This window comes from Hyperolius riggenbachi, chromosome 2 (genome assembly GCF_040937935.1).
Source record: "Hyperolius riggenbachi isolate aHypRig1 chromosome 2, aHypRig1.pri, whole genome shotgun sequence".
In the NCBI taxonomy this organism is placed as follows: Eukaryota; Metazoa; Chordata; class Amphibia; order Anura; family Hyperoliidae; genus Hyperolius; species Hyperolius riggenbachi.
Genome location: NC_090647.1, coordinates 50,589,778 through 50,617,309, shown reverse-complemented (window position 1 = coordinate 50,617,309; position 27,532 = coordinate 50,589,778). Strand labels below are relative to the sequence as shown.

General features: G+C 46.6%; 1 protein-coding gene across 11 annotated transcripts in view; it reads left to right on the top strand.

The window, feature by feature from the left end:
• GRM5 (glutamate metabotropic receptor 5) overlaps nucleotides 1-27,532 on the top strand; it is a 459,510-nt gene that overhangs the window by 413,714 nt on the left and 18,264 nt on the right. For 6 of the 11 annotated variants that reach the window (XR_011026045.1, XM_068266783.1, XM_068266782.1 and 3 more), the window contains 2 exons: nucleotides 9,779-10,718; nucleotides 25,442-25,561. Coding sequence is in view for 10 of the 11 variants with exons in the window: in XM_068266783.1 (XP_068122884.1) it covers nucleotides 9,779-10,718; nucleotides 25,442-25,561 (1,060 nt within the window). In the remaining variant the exon portion in view is untranslated. Of the gene's footprint in view, nucleotides 1-9,778; nucleotides 10,719-24,922; nucleotides 24,960-25,441; nucleotides 25,562-27,532 lie in introns of all 11 variants that reach the window. The other 5 variants (XM_068266788.1, XM_068266787.1, XM_068266789.1 and 2 more) reach the window with 2 other exon arrangements.

Sequence of the window (27,532 nt, the reverse complement as noted above, 5' to 3'; positions counted from 1 at the left end):
GTGTAACAACAGGAAGATACAATGAATGCCGGCGTCTTGTAGACGCCGGTGTTCATTGAATGATTGGGAATGGGAATTGCGGTCCCATTTATTAACCTTCCCTCTAAGCGCCAGTAACGACGGTGGGCATGCGCGGGCGAACGGGAGCGAGCGTCGGCTGTACGCCGCTGCAGACTTGCCCTGGTGCATCCTGTGAATTTTGCAGGACTTTGAATGTACTGCACCGCGTGTATCAAGTAGTAGTCATATATCATAAATTGACTCTATTAATAATAATGTTTGTGTGTGTGTAGTGCTGGATTCTGGAAAGGCCATAAAGGCCAGGGCATTGGGTGGCAGCATGGACATAAAAAGTATAAATCCGACCGTGTGTGTGTGTGTATCTGTGTGTGCTTGCATGCATATTTGGGTGTATTTGTGTTTATGAACACTAATTAACTACAATGAGATGTGGAAAGCTAGTAATCCAGAATACTGTTGGTTGGGTACATACGTGGGATGAATGCTTCCTGGCTAAAGCTATAATAATGGTCGCCCATCGGGGATCAGGTAATGATTCAGAAACAATTCAGATTTGCAAACAATTCAGAAACTATGTTGCACAGACAAATCCCTAGCCTTGAGACTAGCAATGTGTCTGTTGCCATGGAGGGGACAGTGGGACAACAAGCGGCGCAGGACAGAGCAGCTTCTGTTGAAAATAGCAGTGCGATAGGTCGTGGCTGAGCAGGATCGATCAACGGCCGCAGTACACACAGAACGATTGTCAGCTGAAATGGATGTTGTCAGCCAACGGTTATCTCATGTGTGTACATACCTTTAGAGGTACAGGGACTGATAGGTGTAGACTGGAGGGGCCGGCTCATGATGAGCTCTGTACAGATGCTTTGCTTGCCTACAGGCTAGCACAGGCATGGGCAAACTTGGCCCTCCAGCTGTTAAGGAACTACAAATCCCACAATGCATTGCAGGAGTCTGACAGCCACAGCATTGACTCATAAAGGCAAATGCATTGTGGGACTTGTAGTTCCGTAACAGCTGGAGGGCCGAGTTTGCCCATGCCTGGGCTAGCAACATCTTCTGTTGCTATGGAGAAGAGAGGAGGACCAACGGAGCACCGCATGATGGAGGTGGGGAGAGGGGAAGAAAAATACCGACAGCCAAGCCAAGTTCGATTGAGGGAGTTGGGGCCCGCTGTACATATGATAGATTCTTGCCCAAGTCAGCTCCCTCCCCTGCGGACCCTACTCAAGAACCATCATACGTCTACAGTCCCGGATATACATCACAGGAGCCTATAGGCACAGATATCCTGGCACCTTAGACTTCACCCTCCATAACCCAACAAACCCCAATTGAACTGCACCGCATCACAAGTGTGCTGGCTGGGCCACCTGTCACTTCTCCCGTACCTGTCATAGATAGCTACAGGTGCCCCTTAGTATTAGTTAGCCAGTAGCCAGAGGTACCCCAGTATTAAGTAGCTAGAGGTGACTCAAAGTATTAGATAACTTGAGGTGTCTCAAGTTGAAGGTAAATCTCATCAGTGGAATGCTAAGAGTCGGCTAAGTAATCTCTCATTTACACACACCCTGGGACTCAGGGCTGGATTACCAACCAGGCAACAAAAGCAGTTGCTTGGGGCCCCATTCAGAGTCAAAGAGGCCCCATCAGCACCTAAACCAGCCCTTGCCATCCTGTCAGCGGTGGCTGAATGGTATAATGGTTAAAGGGACTCTGAGCACTGCAGTAACTATGAAAAGATGCATATCATTTTAAAGCTCTCTTTCTCCTCTTTCCAATGATATATAAACGGTTGCCTTATGCCTTTTAGTTTTTGCTATTTTCGTGATTAAAATCGCGGCCACAGGATGACTTTTCTCCAAAGTCGGCAGCTCGATTCAGCACAATGCAATGAAATATAAGGAACCCAGGGGGATATAATTACAAACATCATGCTGGTAGGTGTGAGGATGTAATTAATTAGTTGTGGGTATGCTTAAAGGTATGCCCACAGGCACTGCTCGTAGTCCCTTTAAGGGCTCTGCCTCTGACACAGGAGACCAGGGTTCGAATCTCGGCTCTGCCTGTTCAGTAAGCCAGCACCTATTTAGTAGGAGACCTTAGGCAAGTCTCTCTAACACTGCTACTGCCTATAGGGCGCGTCCTAGTGGCTGCAGCTCTGGCGCTTTGAGTCTGCCAGGAGAAAAGCGCGATATAAATGTTATTTGTCTTGTCTTGTCAAATTATGCCGTGCGCTGCTGATTGTCTTCAGAGCCAGGCTCTCCTCCTAGGTCCCCCTCCTGCTACTGTGCGCTCTGCCGCTGCCCACTCCTCCCTTCCTTCCTACAGAGAACCACAGCTGCAGCAAGAATGATAGCAACAGATGGCAAATGCTCACTCACCTATCTATGATCCAAGCGATAGAGATCCCGTCATCTGAAACCCATCTGTCTCTTCTACAGTGCAGCCGCTCGCTCTGAACTTCCTGATTCTCAGATCAGACAGGAAGTAGTAATTGTAGTAGTAACAGAGCGGCAGCACTCTAGAGGAGACAGATGGGCTCCGGATGACGGGACCTCTATTGCTTGAATCGCAATAGGTGAATGTGAGTCATCTGGTGCTGTCCTTCTCCCCCGCTGCGGCTGCCTTCTCTGCTGGACTATCGTATTCACTGGGATGGAGGCTGCATGGTGGCTGTCTAGTTTGGGAGGAAATCGGTTGTTCGGTGGTGGAGGTGGTTATGTAATTCTGTCTGGGGAACGGCTTCCGGTTTGGTGGTGTCCAGAGCTTTCTGCTATTGCCAGGCTGGAGATGCAGGGGGAAAGTGCAGCTGCTGTGATATCTGGTGCCCTCTTCACAGGGGTGCCCCAGTCCCTGAGTGCAAATGTCCCAGCCATTCATCTCTCACTCTGCATTTTGCCGCTGCTATTCCCTGCATTGTGCACCCACAGAGGAAAGCTGGCTGTTGCCCATAGCAATCAGTAGCTTGGCTGCCCCGGTGTGTGCGGCATGTTGCTGTGCAGCGGCATCTTCTGATTCTATTACGACATGATGGGGGCCCAAATCAGTTACTTTGCTTAGGGCCCCATTTAGCCTTAATCCGGCTCTGCTGGGACTCTGTATAGGGATGGAGACAGGGAGGGAGGCACTCAGGGAGAGGGGTGAGCGCCTGTAGGCGTGTGCCTACAGGGCCTTATGGTAAATCCAGCCCTGTACGTCTATGAGGTTTAACCTAGCTGAACATGAGCTGTACATGATGGAATCAATTCTCTAAAGCCATGATTAGCAGTGATCTACAGCAATACCTGCTCATAACATTAGTAATAGCCGTAGCCCTACATGATTAAAGTGATGGATAGCTTGAGTAATGGCCAAGCTGGCAATGATGTTTTATAAGCCAGTAATGTACCAGGAAGATCCGTCTTTATACAGCTGTGCAGCCTCTAAAATGTTTCAGAACCGGACTTGAAGGTCTTTAATCAACATAATCTTTTACATTAAAAGAAAAAAAAAATCTGTGCTATTTTTAATATCAATTATTTTATTATGTGGCTTATTTATACAGTAATTATTATCTTTAACTCATTTCAGAGCTCCTCTTCATCGTTCACCTGTTTTAAAAATTCAGTTGCACTTTTCGGATTACCATTTGTATGAGGCGGTTTGATTTTTAGTTTTATAGTGATGATTTTGTGTTCGTTAGTCGGGTACCATAATTACCCTAAAGTGGTGATCCGCATTTCCATTCTCTGAAATGAGGCTTTGAATCGGATGTAGTGAATAGCCGCAGTAGCAATAGGGGATGCAGAGGTTCCGACCGCACAGGGGCCCCTGGACCGGAGGGGTCCTCCTTCATCCATCATATTAGGTTTGCGTTAGTGATATGCTGGTAATGAACACCTCTATATGTGCATTGGATAGTGGTTATCCTCAACTGTTTGCTTATTCTGATTACACCTCTCTGATACTGCAGCTGATAAGTTTTGGGGCTCCATATTAATAGAGTGCTTGGGGCTCCATATAAAACTTGCACTGGGGCCCCAAGCTCCTTAGTTATGCCACTTAAAGAGACACTGAAGCCAGTTTAAAAATGGCTTTTTACCTTTTATTTATGTGAGGTATGTTTGCCCCTATTAAAACGCTGCTATCCCGCGGCAGAACGAGGGGTCTTTACCCCCCAAATCCCCTGGGGAACACTGCGGGGAGTGCTTCCGTGAGAGGCAGAGCTTTCAGCTGCCGCTCTGCCTCTACACACGTCTATCAGCGCATATCTCCGCCTCTTCCTGCCCCTCTCTGTCTTCCTTCACTGAGAGAGGCGGGGGGAGAGGTGGAGATCCGCGGCTAATTGACACACATGGAGGCAGAGCTGCAGCTGAAAGCTCTGCCTCCTCCAGCAGCAAAGTCCACGACCAAGAAAGTTGTGGATTTTGCAGGGGGGATTTGAGGGGTAAAGACCCCTCGTTCTGCCACTGGATAGCGGCGTTTTAACAGGGGCAAACATGCATCGCATAAATAAAAGGTAAGAAGCTGTTTTTAAACTGGCTTCAGTGTTTCTTTAATATCTGCTACCCAAAACCATACAAATAAAGAAAATATTAAAAGGCATATTTCCAGGCCCGGATTTAGTGCTAGGCACACTAGGCTTGAGCCTTCAGGCTCCAGCGTCAGGGCCGGTTCTAGACTTTTTGCTGCCCGAGGCAGACTTGTGAGGATGGGCCCCCACACCTCAATTTGGAACAATCGCACAGCACCCGACAATTTACTCTGCTTCATTTAATGTTCTCACATGACATGCTGCAGCTCAACACAAAAGCACACTGGCTGGCTGCGAGTATGTGACAAACAAACTGCTCACTCTCAGCCACTCCATTCCTCCTCAGTTAGGACAGCAGTGCCACCTCCTCCCTCCTGCTGTGCAAGTCAAATAAAACACTGCTGCTCTCTTTCCTCCTCCCGCCTCACTTATTGTCAGACTCCTCACCCAGCACAACAAGCTGCTTTTCCCCAATGATGGCCTGTTCACCTCACTCTCCTCCCACTTCTCCTCCTACTCTGACTGCATGCTGTAAGTGTAAACACACAGCACAAGCATGCTACCCCTGTAATCTCTGCGACTGATGCAAATGCCTTGCTTCATGAGAGAACTAGCCCGGTCCAGCGTACTAGGTGTCAGCTGTCTATTCTGGAGCTGCTTTGACGCCACTATGGAGACTGGATAGAGTGCTGGATGGTTGGAGGAGACATGGGGCTTGATTCACAAAGCGGTGCAAACACTTTGCACGCCTGTGAAAACCCCTTTATCACGCCTTAGCTCAGTTTAGGCATGATAAGAAGAAACTCGCGCGAATTTTCCGCGCGCAAAGTTTTTGCGCGCAGCGCCCCCGCTTCGCGCGAAGCTCCCATTAAGCCCTATGGGACTTTGCGCGCGTACGCGCGGAAACTTCGCGCGAGTTAGAGCACAAAGCGGTGATAACTTTGCTGGTGCAAAGGTTATCACGCCTAAAGTCTTTTAGGCGTGATAACTGAGTTATCACCGCTTTGTGAATCGAGCCCATGGCATTTACAGCGCTGAATTCTAAACCCTTAGCGCCTGTTCACACTTAGGGCCTTTTCAGGTTTTTTTAAAGAGTAACTGTTAGCCCCAAAAATGAAATTTAAATCTCTATTGCCGTGCATCTCTCTCACATGTGATTCTCTCACATGTGACTCGGCGGCGGCTGCTCTGCGGTGGCGGCGCTGGAAGTGCTTCCGCTCTCTCTCCGTGTCAGAGCGGTCAGCTGTTTGATGTGAGAATATATCGGCACCTGGTCCTGGGGGGGAGAGGGGGGTCGGGCAGACATAGGCATGCTCTGCATGCTCATCAGTATCTGATATGCGGCTTTGCGTCCGGAGCTTGGGGAAAAGGATACATAGTAAAAAAAATAGATTGTTTTTTAACTTCTGCATTGCCTTTTTGGCTCACTTAAATAGTAAATAAAAGATTGCAATAGAGATTTAAATTTCATTTTTGGGGCTAACAGTTACTCTTTAAGCGCCGGCAATTTTGAAAATCACCCTAAAAGCGATTGTGCAATGATTCCCTATGAGAGTGTTCAAATCGGAGTGGTTCATTTCCGATCCTCTCACCAAAGCGCTGCCTGTACCATTTTCTGGGCGATTTGACTATAATGGAAGGTATAGGGAAATTGCAAAGAGCTTGAATAAGCGCTTTGTATAGCGATTTCCCCAGTACTTTCATGCATAAATACATTGTACTTATTCATTCCTTGGTGAAAGAGTTCACTTACTGACGCTAGGAAGTGAAAAAAACGAATCGCTCTGCAAAAGCGCTTAGAAAAGCGCTTAGCCTAAAATCTCTGACACACAGGCAAAAAAAATTGCCTACAAAAACGCAAGCGCTTTGCGATTTATGATGTGAACAAGGCCTTACTGTGAGAAAACAGACTGAATATGTGTGCACACATTTATCTCACCATTTCACAAATGGGTTCAGAGACCCTTTATGTGCCATAGAGTAAGCACGGGCTTAGGATCACAGGACCTACAGCTCGCCGATACCAAAACCTGTCCAATATTTTAGTTTTTCGAATGAAGAGATGTTTCTGCCATTATCTCGCAATGATCTGACAGTGCTCTGGGCAATAGACTTATCTCTAGCAAATCACTTTCGATCAGTTTGATGAAGTTACTGTTGCTAGGAGACATTATATTCTACTACAGCAAGGCCAGACATGCAATGAATGAACTGCTGAAGGTCAGAGGCTGTCACAGAAATACTGTGGTACTGATTTATATTGAGAAGACGTCATACCTCTGGCCAGTGTCTGTCACTCCATGTCATTATTATTATTATAATTGATTTATATGGTGCCTTCCATGGCACTGTACAGAGTAAGAAACAAACATATTGCAGACAATGGTACAGAATATGGGGTTGGTAAACAGCACAGGCACTGTAGGCATGTGCCTACAGGCGCATGATGATGGAAAGGCGGCTCAGTCCCCTCCCTGAGTGCCTCCTTCCTTATGCAGAGTCCTGATTAGAGTGTAAATGAGAGTTTACTCACTCTGCTCTCAGCATTCTACTGACGAGATCTCCCTTCATACAGGGGCACCTCTAGCTACCTAATATTGAGGGTCAGGGAGAAGTGACAGCTGGGCCAGCCAGCACACTTAAGGAGTGGTTTAGTGGGGGTTTGTAAGTTCATGGAGAGTGAAGTCTAGAGTGCCAGCACATCTGTGCCTACAGGCTCCTGTAAGGTAAATCCGGGCCTGAGATTGCATAAAGGTTGAAGGGATGAATACATTGCGAGTAGGGATGGTCAATGAGATGCAAATAATTTTGAATTGATGCAGGATTATGCAGATTGTATATGCAATTGTAGTGAGTGAGAGGCAGCTCATTGTCTGAATTGCCCCTGCTTCTCTCCCTCCCTCTGCAGAGGAGTGCAGAAGTGTTAACAGCAGCAGAACAAGGGGGCACACCTTGCTAACTATAGAGGGTACATCTGGCTATCTAAACGAGGGGAAGGGGGCACATCTGGCTATCTAAACAGCATTTGTACATTTGGCTCCACCCATGACAACACCCACATTCTGATGCATGGCCATGCCCAATTTGTCCAGAGGGGGGGGGTGCAAAAACTGTGTTTGTCCCCGGGTGCTGAAAAGCCTAGCTAAGCCTTTGGGCAGCAGTTTGTCCGAGGCTGATGTGCAATGGCCTAGGTTAGACAATGGGAGTTTAAAGTGCAGATTTGAAGGACCACTATCTTTGTTTTCAACAGCATTTCCTGAACAGCAGTTGCTAAGTCTAAATTACAAAATAGTGTGCAAGTGAGTAGGGAGGCTGGCTGGTATCTTACTATTCTGGGAGTTAAACTGCTGTTCAGGAAATGCTGTTGAAAACAAAGAAAAGCCTGAGAATCCCTCATAAGAAGATGACTGGCCCAAAACCCGTCGGTTCCGCCAGATTTTGACTGCCTACTTCTTTCACGATAGTGGTCCTTTAAAGCAGTGTTCGCCAACCCTGTCCTTAAGGCCCACCAACAGTGCATGTTTTGTGGAAATCCACACAGGTAGTTAATCAGCTCTGCCTACCTGTGCATGTTTGTGGTTTTCTGCAAAACATGCACTGTTAGTGGGCCTTGAGGACAGGGTTGGGGAACTGTGCTTTAAAGGTTTCAAGGGTCAGAGAGTGATGGATGTGGTTTGGAAGGATTTCCAGAGAAGAGCAGAGGCTTGTGAAAAGTTGTATATATGCAAATGTATGGAAGAGACAGATTGTAAAGAGCTTTGTGTTTTAGGGTTATAGGACATTTTAATGTTCGGTTAAACTTACCTGGGATTTCTTTCTGCCCCTGTAGCCCTTCAGGTCCCTTGCCATACTCCCGGTCTCTTTTTGTTGTGCCCTTGTCACCCCAAGCAGGGTCGGACTGGGCCACAGTAGTACAGTTTTTTCCCTTGGTGGGCCCCGCCTCCTGGTCTCTGGTGGGCCCCCCATCCTTGTCTGACAGAGCTCCAATTGCTGCCTGCAGCACAAAAATTCTCTTCTCAGTGCTGTAATCACTCATGCTGAGAGCAGTGGCGTAGCTAAGGAGCTGTAGGCCTCGATGCAAATTTTACAATGGGGCCCCCCGAGCACTCTATACATAACAATTGATACGACGCACCAAAACCTGCCAATGGCAACTACAGTGTCCGAGGTGCAAGAAGGGGATGGGAAATAGCTTGTTAATGATTACCACTGTTCAAAGTATCTATAGAAGTGATTATTATGAGCACAGGACCAACAGAGAGGTAATACTGTAGTTGAGGGAGGGCCCTTCGGGACCCCTTTGGCCCAAGGGCCCCGATGCAGTCTCAACCTCTGCAACCTCTGCGGTCGAAACCTCTGCAAAGTAGGACATTACGTTATATTGAAGGAGGGGACTCTATGCAAAGTTTTGCTGGGCAGCAGTGTCTCTGAATTACAATGCTGCTAAGATCATGTACATTTGTCCCTGTCCATAATACATCATGACCACGCCCACCTTCCGGTGCATGGTCACTCCCTTTTTTCACTGCAATCATGGGACGTGTGGGCCCCAGGTTGAAATTTCTTTGGTGGACCCCCAGTGTCCCAGTCCGACCCTGACCCCAAGCGTTGTCCCTCGTTTGTATTCAGTAAACAAGGCTCCTCAAATTTATGTAAAGATAGGTGCTATTATAACACTTGTATGTTCTTACTCCCATTGGCATGGGTTTTCTCTAGGAGTTAATATAACTTAAAGGGCAAACTACCTCCAATCTCCTTACCCCAGGAAAATACATAGTTATTTGATTTGAAAAAAGACATACGTCAAATCGAGTTCAACCAGAGAACAAAGTACAACACCAGCCTGCTCCCTCACATATCCCTGTTGATCCAGAGGAAGGCGAAAAACCCTTTTAAGGCATGGTCCAATTAGCCCCAAAAGGGAAAAAATTTCTTCCCGACTCCAGATGGCAATCAGATAAAATCCCTGGATCAACATCATTAGGCATTACCTAGTAATTGTAGCCATGGATGTCTTTCAACGCAAGGAAAGCATGTAAGCCCCCTTTAAATGCAGGTATAGAGTTTGCCATAACTACTTCCTGTGGCAATGCATTCCACATCTTAATCACTCTTACTGTAATGTGGCCCTAGACTATACTTGGAACATTCAATTGTCATCCGCATTCAGTGTTACATGTGCGAAAAAAGTGTTCTGTGTCAAAGTTTATTAACAGTAATCATATTTTTGTTTTTTTTCAGGATGTGAACAAATACCAGTGGAATTTCTCAGGTGGAGCGACCCAGAACCCATTGCAGCTGTGGTTTTTGCTTGTCTAGGCCTTCTGGCCACTATGTTTGTCATGGCAATATTTATCCTATACAGAGATACTCCAGTCGTGAAGTCCTCCAGCAGGGAGCTCTGCTATATTATCCTGGCCGGCATCTTCTTAGGCTACTTGTGCACCTTCTGCCTCATCGCAAAACCACAACGGGTCTACTGCTACCTGCAGAGAATTGGAATTGGCCTTTCCCCGGCCATGAGCTATTCAGCCCTCGTCACCAAAACTAACCGCATAGCGAGGATCCTGGCCGGGAGCAAGAAGAAAATCTGCACCAAGAAACCGAGGTTCATGAGCGCCTGCGCTCAGTTGGTTATTGCTTTTATCTTAATTTGCGTCCAACTAGGGATCATTGTTGCGCTATTCATCATGGAACCCCCGGATGTTATGTTTGATTACCCCAGCATTAAAGAAGTCTACCTGATCTGCAATACCAAAAACTTGGGTGTGGTCACCCCACTGGGCTACAACGGGTTGCTGATCTTGAGTTGTACTTTCTATGCATTCAAGACTAGAAACGTGCCAGCCAACTTCAATGAGGCGAAGTATATCGCGTTCACCATGTACACCACCTGCATTATTTGGCTGGCGTTCGTGCCAATCTACTTCGGAAGCAACTACAAAATTATCACCATGTGCTTCTCGGTCAGCCTAAGTGCCACGGTTGCTTTGGGCTGCATGTTCGTGCCAAAGGTTTACATCATCCTGGCCAAACCGGAGAGGAATGTCCGCAGCGCCTTCACCACCTCCACCGTGGTGCGCATGCACGTGGGGGATGGAAAGTCTTCTTCAGCTGCCAGCCGTTCCAGCAGCTTGGTCAATCTATTTAAGAGAAGGGGATCCTCTGGAGAAACACTAAGGTGATTGTCTTTTTAATTTTTTTACTTTTTTTGCACTTACTTTTTTTTTCGCACCTATTTTAATCATGTTTTTTAACGTTTTAATAGAATCTTCTGATGCACATACGTCTCTGTACCATTAAGTACCTTCAATCTAATTTGTCATTAGTATTACATAGCAATGAGCTGAATTTTGCAAGAAGACACAATCTGGCTCACTTGAACCAAGGGACCAACCCTTTAGCAGTCAAATAAAGTAAAACTTGTAAAACTTTATTGGCTGCAAGACCGAATTTTTTCCGCCACTGGAAGTGTGCCTATGACTCTTGTCTCTTGTCCACACTTATTTTATGACCCTTGCAAGATGGTCCCCCTGGCTTTGAGGGTCACAAGGGGTTGGCAAAGCAAAGGGTGTGAACATTGGGGGCCCCCCATGGTTGGCAAAGGAAAGGGTGTGAACATTGGGGGCCCCCCATGATTTGTAGTTATGCCCCTGCATACTTACCTCTGGATCCCATAGGGCCTTCACAGTCCTCTCTCCATCCCCCGGCCCACCGCTGTCCCCCCACCCCCTTTAAAATTATTTGACCAACTGGTCGATTAGGCCTTCAGAAGTCTACTTGAAGCTTCTGAAGTACTCATCTGAGGCCAGTTTCACACTGGTAACCGGTGACAGCCTTGCACTATGGTGTGATGCTAGGATTGCATCACACCGCAACACCAAAAACAGCCTTTGGTGATTTCCGCGTTAATACACAGTAATCCCCATCTGGCAGCAGGCCAAGCAGGAAGTGAGGCTGTCTAGCGCTCACTTCCTGTGGCTGAAGAAAGTATATTGCTAAAGTAGGCATCTGCCTATGCTCGGCGTAACGCAACCGAATTTTTAAAAACACATGCGTCACTATAGACTTACACAACTTCCGGTCCACCACATGTCACCGCCCAAATCGACGGTAACATAGAATCGACGGTAACCTAGGTTTGCACTTGCGTGAGGGTTGCGGCGATTATGTGCATGTCATTGTGAAAGGCCCCGTAGACTTACACTGGCATAGGGTTGGCCTGCGGTAAAACAGGCCAACGCAATGAGCCAGTGTGAAAGGGGCCTCAAGCTCATCTAAAGATGAGCAGGTCAGTACTGCGCAGTATTGATGCGGCTGTCTTCAGAAGTACTCAAAGACGCAAGTGCTTCCGAAACCTTCAGCGGACTCCCAATGACACAGAATGGTTGACCAAGGGCACGGAGAGAGAACCGGGAAGCCTCTACGGGATCCAGAGCCTTACCTTCCCATAGGTCAGTAAACATTGATATTTGCCCCCGAGGCAGGGGGGGCCCTTCAAATATTTTAACGCGTAGTCTCAGTTGAATTAGTTGTGTCTAAGTTGAAGTGAAGCATGGCCTATAACAATGGAATATTGCAATGGGTCAGCCTATACATATCCCCCAAATAGCAGTTGGGCAGCTCCCCCAAAAGATGTAAAGGATACCTTAGAACTAAATTAAATTCAAAAAGGACGCCTATTGTGTGTATGAGGAGCTGTGCTGATCCTTACTGCACTTCCCGTGCCCCGACATCTACCTCTATTCTCTGGTAATAATCCAATCCCTCCTCTTCCTGGTCAGCACAGTCAGTGACCAATGACTAGGACATACTGCGCCTGCACATTATGTCTGCTAGGTCGCCTTGTGACCATGCGAACACGCTGATGTCATATGGCGACACCGGGGAGCCCTAGTGGACATACTGTGCAAGTGCAGCCCAGTATGTCCATGTTGGAGGTCATCGACCGTGCTGATCAGGAAGAAGAAGAATTGAATTATTATCAGAGAATGGAAGGAGAGACTCGGGCACAGGAGGTGCGGTAAGAATTCGCGCAGCTCCCTATACACACATAAGGTGTCCTATTTGAATTTAATTTAGCGCTAAGGTATGCTTTAACCAAGCAGCAGAATGCCCCCCAGAGAGTTACTAAAATCTGTAAGGAGAACACCAAGGATGCTACAGAGCAGCGTCCTGAGTAGGAGGCATTGGTATAGTGTAAGTTTCTGAACTCCCTTACATTCTGGTTGTATTACAGTGCATGCTAGTTTTCTTGAAAGTGAACCTATGTTAATTGACACATACCATGTATGTAACAGAAGTGCTACCAGATGCAGTATGGTGGTATGGTGTGCCTTCCCTCTGATCCATGGGTAGCTATACCTATAACCTGGTTACGTGATACCTCAAATTCAGACTTTCTGAACATTTCTGTTTTCACAGGCGATAGGTAAAACCCATCCACTAACTTGATGATGTTCGAGTGCACCGATTATTCAAATTGCTTTGTAACATGAGTGCAGGGGGACTTGTTTTTTTTTTTTCTTGTTTTTTTTTTAAGTGTTAGTGTACTTATAGTTAAAGGACCACTATCCCCCAAAATTTTAAAATTTAAAATACTGGTACATGTGTACACATACATATAAGAAGTACATTTCTCCCAGAATAAAATGCACTATAAATTACTTTTCTCCTATGTTGCTGTCACTTACGGTAGGCAGGAGAAATCTGACAGATTTTGGAATAGTAAGGCTTTGACAGACCGGTTTTGGAATAGTCCATCTCCTCATGCGATATTGGCAGGGTTATATTTTCAAAAGCAATTACTGCATGGCAGTCGCTCAGTCCAACTGTCAAATTGTGTGCAAATGAGTAGGGAGGCTTTAGCTGACACCTTTATATAGCTCCTTTCCAGGGATTGCTTTAGTAAGGAACAAAGGAGATACTGAGAATCCCCTAGGAGGTGGACTAGTCCAAAACCTGTCTGATTTACAGCATTAATATTGCCTGCTGTAATCAACAGCAACATAGGAGAAAAGTAAACTATGCACTTTAATCTGGGACAAATGTGCTTCTTATAAGCGTTCATATTATTTTTTTTCAGCAATGGTCCTTTAAGTTTGCTCAAAAATAACTTTAGAAAACTAAATGCATAATTAAAAAATAGGCTTCAATCAATAATGGAATCTACTATATATATATAAAGATTTGATGTCCCCTCGGAGCATAGTGCATGTTACAGGCACTGAGGCATATTGTAGGACTGATCAGAAGATAAGCGATCTGCTCAGCTTAGATGAGTACTGCAAGAAACGTAACTAGTGATCCCTGGTTACTTAGTCAGGCCCTTTTTTTTTCTTCTTCTTCTTTTTTTTTTTTAAAAAGGCCAGAGTATGGAGGGTTCATTGGAATATATTAGAGATGGGATGAATCCCAGATTTCCTTGAATCCAAATTCAAAAAGGTTCTCAAATATTTTGAATCTCAAATCTCTCGAACCCTGTGCATAAGAATTGTTTGATGCATGTAGGAATAGTAGTAGGAATAGTAGTTAGACTTAGAATATACTATTCTAATATACTGTACTATTCCAACTACTATTCTTACGATGAGATCACACAATGCTTATGAACATTCTTAGAGATTCTAAAGATTCATGAATCTTTTTGGATTTGGATTTGCGGAAATTCGACCTGTAATATTTACACACGTTTCCCCGAATCTGCGGTGACAAACTTAAAGGGGCATAATGACAAAAACTGTAACATTTATAATACATATATAAACATACATATAAAATGTACCGTAGATTTGATCCAGTGTGAAATCCACTGAAATTAAGCTTTTTCTAGGTAGGTCATTGACAGTGTTTTTAATCTGATGGTTCCGAACTCTTAGGGCTTGTTCACACTATTAGCGTGTGCGGATTTTTTAAAGTGCTGCCGATTTTAGAAACCGCTCTAAAAGCGTTTGTGCAATGATTTCCTATGAGAGTGTTCACATATGAGCATTTCGATTGCTTTCCGATTGCAAAAGCGCTGCCTGTACCATTTTCTGCGCTTTGGCTCAATGGAAGGTATATTTAAATCACAAAGCGCTTGAAAAAGTGCTTTGTATATCGATTTCCCCAGCACTTTTAAGAATAAATACATTGTATTTATTCTTTTCAAAAGAATAAAAAGCAGAAAACTGAGAACCCAATATAGTGTAGTATCGTATATACTCGGATACAAGTCGACCCCATGTATAAGTCGACCCCAATATTTGACCCTCATAAGCTGGAATTTTTCATTTTCCCTACCTATGCTGCCTGTAATTCCCCCATCCCTCCCACCCACCATCACCCACATGCTTGCTGCCTCTAAATCCCCCCCCACCCACCATCACCCATAGGGGGCCCCTGACCCTGTCTCCATTGCACCCCTCCTTCCCACCATCACCCAAGCATTTGAGGCTTATAATTACCCTCCCCCACCCACCATCACCCAATGGGAGCCTCTGTATAAATTTCCTACTTGCACTTTGTAATCCTGGGAGCCGTCTGCATCAATGCCCTACTTGCGCTTTGTAATCCTGTGGCAAAGTGATCCCCACGGCAGAAGGCATCACCCCCCATCAGCGTGCGCTGGTTTCTCTCTCCCTTCACTCGCGCTGACCTCCGTGCTTTAGCGTAGCTCCGTCTTCTGACATCAGGAGGCGGGGCTACGCTAAAGCACGGAGGTCAGCGCGAGTAAAGGGAGAAGAGAGAAACCAGCGCACGCTGATGGGGGGTGACTGCTTCTGCCGTGGGAATCACTTTGCCACAGGATTACAAAGCGCAAGTAGGGCATTGATGCAGACGGCTCCCATTGGGTGATGGTGGGTGGGAGGGAGGAGGCACACTGGCATATTGGCTATAAGTTGGGAAATTTGGGACTACTCACGTATAAGTCCACCCCCCCCCCCCCCCCACACACACACACACACACACACACACTTTTAAACTTTGAGTCAGTCCTAAATTTCTCGACTTATAGCCGAGTATATACGGTATGTATTGGAAGATGGGAGAGGATGTATGAAGCGTAAGTATTATACTTACAAACCTGGGTTACCACCAAGGCAACCACTGTAAAGGCAGGTGGGGAGAACAAGCCTGTCCCCACTCAGGACTAAGACGTCACTCTCTGTGGATAGAGGAAAAAGCCCCCGGGGGTGGATATCTTGATTTGTGGAGATGTACAGAGGCGCCAGAAGGATAAAAATCACTAAAAATGTTTAAAATGTTCGGGAGGCGGTAGTGGACCAGCCAGCCTAAAACAGACACAAATGCTGTCGATTAAAGTAATAAACAATTTATTCACATACTCCTAAAAAAAGTGGCAACGCGTTTCACAGGACAAATCCCGCTTCTTCAGGCAATAAACAACAGGAGTATCACACAGCACGGTGTCCAATCAAAGCTTGTATATTCAGTGTTCCAAAACCAGTACAAATAATGCCTGGTCTCCTACAATACTCTAGGTGGAGAATTCCGCATAGCTAAACAGCCTAGGCTAAACTTCACTGGGAGGGCGGGACTACATACCAATATACAACAGTATATTGTAGGACTAGCGCAGCTGGGCCAGCGCAGCCGCAATGATGCCTGACTTCGAAGACCCTAAAGAGGGTGCCGGAGTGCATTTGGAAGCAGTGAAGGGGCACAAAGGAGAACGGGGGAGCGGAGGACATTAGGACGGCTCACCATACATTCCTGCTCCCCCCGTTTCTCATGTGCTTTGGCTCTGGTATCCTTTAAAAGTGATCATCCTAAATAATTTACTGCATTCTACTATGTGGCACTACAGTGCCTCTTTAAGTGTTTCTTTCACTGTTTTGAAAGCACTCCCTCGAAAAGATCTATACAAAGATGGGTCTCCTCACGCTCGCACACTATTTTCTGCCAGTTGCACTGAGCAACTGCCGTTAAATAAGTTCTTTTGAAAATCTTGAGAATCTCCCATGAGGAGATGGACTAGTTCAAAACCTGTCAGTAAGAGGTCAGAACCATCATATTAAAAGAAACTTACTGTAAGTGACCGCTACCTAAAAATAGAAAATAATGACAGCATTCTTTACTATTTTAAAGTTCAGTTTTCCATCATAGTGCCCCTATAAGAAAATATTAGGACAATAATGGGAGAAGCAAAGAAGCTTGCTGGAAGGGAGGGAGGTGTGAGGGATTTCTGGGGCTACCACAGTCCTAGTTACCCCTTTTCTAACAATAAAAAACAGCTGATGCCCCCCACCCCACATTTTTATTTTTTTACCAGATCACTAATGTTTTAATAATTGTTCCTGTGTTTGGTTTCCATTTTGTCAACTCATTTAATGAGTTATGTGTTTGGTGGTGTCCAAAACATGAGAATAAGGCATGTCTGAATATTGTTTCCTGTTCTGTGGAGGAAAGAAAGAACCATTGTGTGTCCGCTAATGTAGATTTCAGGGAGTCATGTGATGCTGTGACCATATCAGAAAGACCCAGAGCCGGGACAAGGTCCACCAGCACCCAAGGCTGAGACACCAAAGTGCGCCCCTCCATCCCTCCCGTTATCTGGCTTGCAGTCACTGCCATGTATCCCCTTTTCTTATTTCTCTCTGCTTCAAACACAATAGGGGAACGATAGCAGAGTGGGTTGTGCGCCCCCTCCTACACTGCGCCCTGAGGCTGGAGCCTCTCTCGCCTCTGCCTCGGCCCGGCCCTGGACAGACCAGTCAGATCCCTCAGTGGTTGTGTCAGGGGGTCATGTGATGCTGTGACCATATCAGACAGACCAGTCAGATCCCTCAGTGGTTGTGTCAGGGGGCCATGTGATGCTGTGACCATATCAGACAGAACAGTCAGATCCCTCAGTGGTTGTGTCAGGGGGTCATGTGATGCTGTGACCATATCAGACAGACCAGTCAGATCCCTCAGTGGTTGTGTCAGGGGGCCATGTGATGCTGTGGCCATATCAGACAGACCAGTCAGATCCCTCAGTGGTTGTGTCAGGGGGTCATGTGATGCTGTGGCCATATCAGACAGAACAGTCAGATCCCTCAGTGGTTGTGTCAGGGGGCCATGTGATGCTGTGGCCATATCAGACAGACCAGTCAGATCCCTCAGTGGTTGTGTCAGGGGGCCATGTGATGCTGTGGCCATATCAGACAGACCAGTCAGATCCCTCAGTGGTTGTGTCAGGGGGTCATGTGATGCTGTGACCATATCAGACAGACCAGTCAGATCCCTCAGTGGTTGTGTCAGGGGGCCATGTGATGCTGTGGCCATATCAGACAGACCAGTCAGATCCCTCAGTGGTTGTGTCAGGGGGTCATGTGATGCTGTGACCATATCAGACAGACCAGTCAGATCCCTCAGTGGTTGTGTCAGGGGGCCATGTGATGCTGTGGCCATATCAGACAGAACAGTCAGATCCCTCAGTGGTTGTGTCAGGGGGCCATGTGATGCTGTGGCCATATCAGACAGAACAGTCAGATCCCTCAGTGGTTGTCAGGGGGCCATGTGATGCTGTGGCCATAACAGACAGAACAGTCAGATCCCTCAGTGGTTGTGTCAGGGGGCCATGTGATGCTGTGGCCATATCAGACAGACCAGTCAGATCCCTCAGTGGTTGTGTCAGGGGGTCATGTGATGCTGTGACCATATCAGACAGACCAGTCAGATCCCTCAGTGGTTGTGTCAGGGGGCCATGTGATGCTGTGGCCATATCAGACAGAACAGTCAGATCCCTCAGTGGTTGTGTCAGGGGGTCATGTGATGCTGTGACCATATCAGACAGAACAGTCAGATCCCTCAGTGGTTGTGTCAGGGGGTCATGTGATGCTGTGACCATATCAGACAGACCAGTCAGATCCCTCAGTGGTTGTGTCAGGGGGCCATGTGATGCTGTGGCCATATCAGACAGAACAGTCAGATCCCTCAGTGGTTGTCAGGGGGCCATGTGATGCTGTGGCCATATCAGACAGAACAGTCAGATCCCTCAGTGGTTGTGTCAGGGGGCCATGTGATGCTGTGGCCATAACAGACAGAACAGTCAGATCCCTCAGTGGTTGTGTCAGGGGGTCATGTGATGCTGTGACCATATCAGACAGACCAGTCGGATCCCTCAGTGGTTGTGTCAGGGGGCCATGTGATGCTGTGGCCATATCAGACAGAACAGTCAGATCCCTCAGTGGTTGTGTCAGGGGGTCATGTGATGCTGTGGCCATATCAGACAGAACAGTCAGATCCCTCAGTGGTTGTGTCAGGGGGTCATGTGATGCTGTGACCATATCAGACAGACCAGTCGGATCCCTCAGTGGTTGTGTCAGGGGGTCATGTGATGCTGTGACCATATCAGACAGACCAGTCGGATCCCTCAGTGGTTGTGTCAGGGGGCCATGTGATGCTGTGGCCATATCAGACAGAACAGTCAGATCCCTCAGTGGTTGTGTCAGGGGGTCATGTGATGCTGTGGCCATATCAGACAGAACAGTCAGATCCCTCAGTGGTTGTGTCAGGGGGTCATGTGATGCTGTGGCCATAACAGACAGAACAGTCAGATCCCTCAGTGGTTGTCAGGGGGCCATGTGATGCTGTGGCCATATCAGACAGAACAGTCAGATCCCTCAGTGGTTGTGTCAGGGGGTCATGTGATGCTGTGACCATATCAGACAGACCAGTCAGATCCCTCAGTGGTTGTGTCAGGGGGTCATGTGATGCTGTGGCCATATCAGACAGACCAGTCGGATCCCTCAGTGGTTGTGTCAGGGGGCCATGTGATGCTGTGGCCATATCAGACAGAACAGTCAGATCCCTCAGTGGTTGTGTCAGGGGGTCATGTGATGCTGTGACCATATCAGACAGACCAGTCGGATCCCTCAGTGGTTGTGTCAGGGGGCCATGTGATGCTGTGGCCATAACAGACAGAACAGTCAGATCCCTCAGTGGTTGTCAGGGGGCCATGTGATGCTGTGGCCATATCAGACAGAACAGTCAGATCCCTCAGTGGTTGTGTCAGGGGGTCATGTGATGCTGTGACCATATCAGACAGACCAGTCAGATCCCTCAGTGGTTGTGTCAGGGGGTCATGTGATGCTGTGGCCATATCAGACAGACCAGTCAGATCCCTCAGTGGTTGTGTCAGGGGGCCATGTGATGCTGTGGCCATATCAGACAGAACAGTCAGATCCCTCAGTGGTTGTGTCAGGGGGTCATGTGATGCTGTGACCATATCAGACAGACCAGTCGGATCCCTCAGTGGTTGTGTCAGGGGGCCATGTGATGCTGTGGCCATAACAGACAGAACAGTCAGATCCCTCAGTGGTTGTCAGGGGGCCATGTGATGCTGTGGCCATATCAGACAGAACAGTCAGATCCCTCAGTGGTTGTGTCAGGGGGTCATGTGATGCTGTGACCATATCAGACAGACCAGTCAGATCCCTCAGTGGTTGTGTCAGGGGGTCATGTGATGCTGTGGCCATATCAGACAGACCAGTCAGATCCCTCAGTGGTTGTGTCAGGGGGCCATGTGATGCTGTGGCCATATCAGACAGAACAGTCAGATCCCTCAGTGGTTGTGTCAGGGGGCCATGTGATGCTGTGGCCATATCAGACAGAACAGTCAGATCCCTCAGTGGTTGTGTCAGGGGGTCATGTGATGCTGTGACCATATCAGACAGACCAGTCAGATCCCTCAGTGGTTGTGTCAGGGGGCCATGTGATGCTGTGACCATATCAGACAGACCAGTCAGATCCCTCAGTGGTTGTGTCAGGGGGCCATGTGATGCTGTGACCATATCAGACAGACCAGTCAGTTCCCTCACTGCTTTTTGTATCAGGGGGTCATGTGACATTGTGACCATATCAGGAAGACCAGTCAGATCCCTCATTGGTTGTGCCTGGGGGTCATGTGATGCTGTGACCATATCAGGAAGACCAGTCAGATCCCTCAGTGGTTGTAACTAGGGGTCATGTGATGCTGTGACCATATTAGTAGGACCAGTCAGATCCCTCAGTGGTTGTGTCAGGGGATCATGTGACGCTGTGACCATATCTGGAAGACCAGTCAGATCCCCAACTGCTTATCGTATCAGGGGGTCATGTGATGCTGTGACCATATCAGGAAGACTAGTCCAATCCCTTACTGTTTATCGTATCAGGGGGTCATGTGACGCAGTGACCATATCTGGAAGACCAGTCAGCTCCCTTACTGCTCATGGTGTCAGGGGGTCATGTGACACTGTGACCATATCAGGGAGACCAGTCAGATCCCTCACTGCTTATCGTATCAGGGTGTCATGTGACGCTGTGACCATATCAGGAAGACCAGTCAGATCCCTCACTGCACATGGTGTCAGGGGATCATGTGACTCTGTGACCATATCAGGTAGACTAGTCAGATCCCTCACTGCTCATGGTGTCAGGGGGTCATGTGACATTGTGACCATATCAGGAAGACCAGTCAGATCCCTCACTGCTCATGGTGTCAGGGGGTCATGTGCCGCTGTGACCATATCAGGAAGACCAGTCAGATCCCTCACTGCTCATCATATGAGGGGGTCATGTGACGCTGTGACCATATCAGGAAGACCAGTCAAATCCCTCATTGCTCATCATATCAGGGGGTCTTGTGATGCTGTGACCATATCAGGAAGACCAGTCAAATCCCTCATTGCTCATCATATCAGGGGGTCATGTGACGCTGTGACCATATCAGGAATACCAGTCAGATCCCTCATTGCTCATCATATCAGGGGGTCATGTGACGCTGTGACCATATCAGGAAGACCAGTCAGATCCCTCACTGCACATGGTGTCAGGGGGTCATGTGACGCTGTGACCATATCAGGAAGACTAGTTAGATCCCTCACTGCTTATCGTATCAGTGGGTCATGTGACGCTGTGACCATATCAGGAAGACCAGTCAGATCCCTCATTGCTCATGGTGTCAGGGGGTCATGTGACATTGTGGCCATCAGGAAAACTAGTCAGATCCCTCACTGCTTATCATATCAGGGGGTCATGTGACGCTGTGACCATATCAGAAAGACCAGTCAGATCCCGCATTGCTCATAGTGTCAGGGGGTCATGTGACGCGTGACCATATCAGGAAGACCAGTCAGATCCCTCACTGCTCATGGTGTCAGGAGGTCATGTGACATTGTGGCCATATCAGGAAGACTAGTCAGATCCCTCACTGCTTATCGTATCAGGGGGTCATGTGCCGCTGTGACCATATCAGGAAGACCAGTCAGATCCCTCATTGCTCATCATTTCTGGTGTTGGATTGGTCCATCTATAGTACACAGTGAGAGATGAAAAGTTGGGACACTATGATAGGTTCTTTCAAAAATCAAGTTTTAAAGTAAATCTGAAGGGGAAAAAAATGCCCCAATTGGTCCTTACCTCAATAGGGGGAAGTCTCTAGATAAATCAGAAGCTTTCCCCGTCCCCTCTACCTCCCCGTTCCAGCACTGCAACCCCTCAGACCTCTTTTACAAGAGCCTTGTCAAAAAATGCCCTGGAAGCATTCCCTTCCGTGAACGAGTGCGGCTGCACTGCACCTGTGCAGTAGTGTAGAGCCGTACGGGCTTGGCTTTTCCGCTGAGCCCGAGTGACTATGTGCTAGTGTGCAGGCGCAAGGCATCCCGCACAGTGCAGCCATGCTCCTCTACGGCCAAGAGTTCCGGGAACTTCCAGAGGGTCCATTGCTGCATCGATGTTCTACAGGAGGACATAGGAAGCCTCTGGAGGATCTACAGACTTTCCTCTACCAAGGTAAGTATGTGACTTTTTTATTTGCAGGTTTACTTTAAAGAAAACTTATTACAACCTAATAACAACATATAAAATCAGGTTACCTTAATTGGAAACTCCAATCAAAATGATCAGTAGTTCTTAATACAGACCTGCTACCCGCAGCCGGCCAGCCATCCGCTTTGCTGGTGGTGGTGGATCCAATACTTGCATTCGACTCAAATTTCTTTGGACCACCAACCTTAACTCGCTTATCCCTCCAAAAATTTACAGTGGGCGTTTTCTAGGAAGGACGTAAAGTAAATTAATTTTTAGGGCTGGTTCACATGGGCAGTAAATGCTGTGTTTTTGGAGGCTGACGAAAGCATTGCTTAAAGGACCACTGTCACGAAAATCTTAAAATTTCAAATATAGGCAAACACATACAAGTAAGAAGTAAGTTTCTTCCAGAGTAAAATGAGCCATACATTATTTCTCTCCTATGTTGCTGTCACTTACAGTAGATAGTAGAATTCTGACTTTACCGACAGGTTTTGGGCTAGTTCATCTATCCATAGGGGATTCTCAGCATGGCCTTTATTCTTTATAAAGACACTCCCTGAAAAATATTTATACAAAGATGCTGGCCAGCCTCCCTGCTCACCGTACACTTTTTTGGCAGTTGGACGGGGCAACTACCATTCACTAAGTTATTTTAAAAATAAAGAAAACCTTGAGAACCCCCCATTAAGAGATGGGCTAGTCCAAAACTGTTGGTTCTGTCCGATTTCTACTTCCTACTGTAAGTGACAGCAAAATAGGAAAAAAGTAATTTATGGCTCATTTTACTATGGAAGAAACATACTTCTTATATGTATATATATTTAAAATTTTATGATTTTCACAACAGTGGTCCTTTAAGCATTATTGAACGCTAAAAGTATGGAAGCAGTTTTTAAACAACAGTGACAGCTTTTGGCGTTTTCGGTGTAAATGCTGCAGTAGATCACGTTGTATTGTCCTGGACGCTATGTGTAGCATCTAGTGTCGTCGTTGTGCACGGTAACTGATGCCAAATACTTTTCTGCTTGGTAGCAGAAAAGGGCTTAGTGCTGGCTAAACGATTCGCCATCAGTCATCCCTCAGAAGCCCATCTGAACCTGCCCTTATACACAAAGTCAAAGAAGTGTTTTGAAGATTTGTTTTCCTTTACTTTTATTTTAATCATACATGTCAAACTCTGGCCTGCGGGCCAAATCTGGCCCACAGAGCCATCAAATTGGGCCCGTAAGTGGTTTCCCCACTTTGCATTATGTTTGGCCCACTCTAGACCAACAGTGAAGCTATATGGGGTATGGAGGGGGAAAGCACTAAACACCAGGGAACTGTATTGGGAAGGGAGGGGGCCACTAGGTACCAGGGAGCTTTACAGGGGAGGGAGGATCACTAAGCTCCAGGGAAATGTTTAGGTGAGGAAAGGAACCACTAGGCACCAGGGAACTGTATAGGGGAGGGATGGAGGACCACTAAACAACAGAGAACTTTGGAGGGGAGGGAGGAGAGCCACTAGACACCAAGGGACTTTATAGGCGAGGGAGGGGGGTATTAGGCACCAGGCAGCTTTAGTAGGAAGGGAGGTGGCCACTAGACAATGAGGTCGGCCCACAACTTGGTTCCATTTTTCAATTTTGGAACACTTTGTATTTGAGTTGACATCCCTGATTTAAGTAAATAAAAACAGAGAGCTGTAACAGTCCTTAAATGTATCACAATAGGACAAAGTACCCACACATACTTAAGCCCAAGAAAACCCTTAAATGATTGCTATTGAGAGGGCTATGGAGGGGGTGAAGGGACGACGATCTGCGGACAACACTTCAATTGGTTGTCAGGAGTTGACAATAGCACTGCGATTGATAATGCTCTGGCATCAGGGGTCCAAAATTACCGCAGAAATCCGATTTCCACAGAAAACTTCTCCATTCTCTGATTGGTGCAATGCTTCCTTGTTCTGCGATTGGCCTAAATTTCCGAGTTGAGGTAATGCGACATTCCAATTCTCAAGTGCCAATTCCCAATTACTGCTGTGGAAAACCAATCGGAAATGGGCATTCTTCCAGAATTTTCCCACCATCCTTATCCAGCAGGCAGGAAGGTCAGCTGTATCTTCGGGGCCATACCCTTCCTCTCACATCACCCCCCAGCCAGTTATGCAGTTCTTTCCCTTACCTCCCCCATAGGAGAAGTTGATGGTGGCGGGGAGCCAAGTCATTGGCTGGGAATAGATGGAAGATGTTAGATTTGGCTTCCTTCCGGGTTCCAACCGAACTTTCCTGCCTGTTGGATGGGTCAGCTAGGGATTCTGAATGTGGGATATTGCCTGAACGGTGATACTTATGTGCATAAACCTAAGACAGCTCCCTGGGGCATGTTTAATTAACCACTTAGGGAAAAAATTTAGCTACACTGTCAGATAACGTTGATATGAAACCACATATAGAAAACACTAATAAATAATGAGAAATAAGGCTGACCTACACTTTGTTTTCATTTTCATTTTTAATGTTCATCTATTTTCTCATAAGTTCCGGCTGTCATCCATATAGTGCTCCCTGTTTCCATATTTTACATATATTTCTTTGTTTATAGTTTGTTCTTGTTTTCCAGTCTTCGCACCTCCATCCTCAGACCATCTGTTCCACATGTAAGTCTCCTTCCAACGATTCATATTTACATTTTCATTTTATGTTCCTCCACGGTCTTCCATTGTTTTTCTGCTGATAAAGTATCTCTCGGTCCTTTCTAGGTGATAAAAGTCAGTCCTTAGATAATGTATTGCACGGTAAATGGCTCTGTAACACTAATTTATGCAAGGAACCCGATTTTTGGTTAAAAAATACGATTAGCATAAAGAAGGAGTTGATTTGTATAAAGTTTTACAAAAGCTTTCATGGATTCATAGAAAAAAGTTTCAAGACTATATTAAGAAAGGACTCCGTCCTTGCCCTAGGATTTGTTAATTATACTTGCCTCTATATTGGCATTAGCTGCCAACTGTGTCTTGAAATCAGGGGTTTTGGGTCTCCTCCATCACTCCTGGTGCACTTCTGGCTTCTGCACATCTTGAAGTTCCGTCTTCTGCACATCCTGATGGTAGTCGGTGTAATTTCCCTTCAACTTCTATAGGTGCTGGTTATCTACGAGGTTAAATTGGGCAAGACATGGAAGTGCACGGGAAGGATCAAAGGAGGCACGAAAACACCGGTTTCAAGACACGATCGCCAGCAAACATCTCTACAGAGATAAGTATGACTTACATACTCCCATTCATCTTCATTCTTGCCATTCTATGTTGTTGGGTGGACCTTTTCTTTTTGGAATGGTTTCTTCACAGGTGTACTGAGTCAAGGGAGCCCCCTTTGAATCTATCTCAATTAATTTTAAGTAGTGGAGGCTCTACAACAACGTATATATTTGTTCTTCTACATAAGTAGTTAGACTAGTCATAAAAAATGAAGAACTTTATTATACTAGAGAAAGAAGTTTTGAATCAGGATGATATCATTTATTGGCTAACTTACAAGAAAAGGAGTAAGCTTTCGGCTATGAAGCCCTCCTCAGACTTGATTCCTGTACCAAGTCTGATAAAGGCTTCATAGTCAAAAGCTTACTCCTTTTCTTGTAAGTTAGTCAATAAATTCTATCATCCTGATTCAAAACGTCTTTCTTTTAATGATGGCTTTTGCTGATGGCTTAAGGTGGCCACTAATATGCCAAGCCCAATTCCGGCCATGACCATGTCGTGCTTGGCAAAATAAATTATTCTAACTGTACAATTTATACTGAAAAATCCTTAGAAGGATCAGATAATTCTGATTGGATGTAACTGGATCGGTTGTAAATAATCTCTGTTGATGGACACAATGGATTACAAACTATTATAAAAACAGTCGTCCGATTGGTTTTTCGATTAACCAAAATTTGGATTTTCTTGTCGGTTGTGATAGATAGGAAACAAAGATTAGTTTGTTGATGGTGTAGTGAATGCTGTATTACAATATTTTATTTCTAATCAGAATTATCAGATCATTGAAATTATTTTTAACTAGAAATTGGATCGTTAGTGGCCAAGTTAACAGGGTAAAATACTCCACTGCTACTACTTTATACTACAGCTAATCATGTTCCAGTTAACCTGCTGTTTTCTTCTAGGAAAAATTGATGGGTCATTATTTGCAATTCTAGTTGATAAAACTATAGTGGTTGACATTTGCTCCACTGGGGAGATATTTGCAATCATCTTGATTGGTAAATGATCCATGGTGTGGCCTCAGTGCTGTCACACACTCTAATAAGCAAGACGTTTTGAATCAGGATGATACCATTTATTGGCTAACTTAAAATAATAAGAGTAAGCAAGCTTTCCAACAATACCCTATTGCACTCTAATAAAGTGTTATGGAACCACCATATGAACTCTGTTCCCACCAGTCTCAGAATAAGCAAGTCTGATTTACATACGTTAGACTGCTGCGGAAAATAAGCTCCGCCCCCGACCGCGATAAGCCACGCCCACCCGCGGGAAGCTCCCCCCCCACCTGGGACACTTTCAAGTGAAGAGGCCCAGACAGGAATCCTTGTGTGGCATACTGACCTCTCCCTCCACCTAGGACCCATACTGACCTCTACCTCCCCCAGCACCCATAGTGACCTCTCCCTCCACCTAGTACCCAGTGACCACTTCCTCCCCTAGCACTCACAGTGACCTCTCCCTCCACCTAGGACCCATACTGACCTCTCCCTACCTAGTACCCACGGTGACATCTCCCTTCACCTAGAGTACCCACAGTGACCTCTCTCTTACCCAGCACCCACAGTTACCTTTCCCTCCATCTAGCACCCACAGTGACCTCTCCCTCCACCTAGCACCCGCAGTGACCTCTCCCTGTCCCAGCACCCACAGTGACCTCTCCCTCCACCGAACACCCACAGTGACCTCTCCCTCCCCAACTCTAGCAGTGATCCTGCCTACCCCAGCACCCACACTGACCTATCCCTCCCCCAGCACCCACAGTGATTTTTCCCTCCCCCAGTGGCTAACCTCCTGTCCCCTGCAGAACCCACATGGACCTCCCATCCCAAAAGCAGCACCTACAGTGACCTCTCCCATTGCCAGCGCCCACAGTGGCCTCTCCCAACATCCAGCATCCACTCCCTCCTCCAGTAACCACACTGACTTCTCCCAGCACCCACAGTGACCTCCCCTTCCTCCAGCAC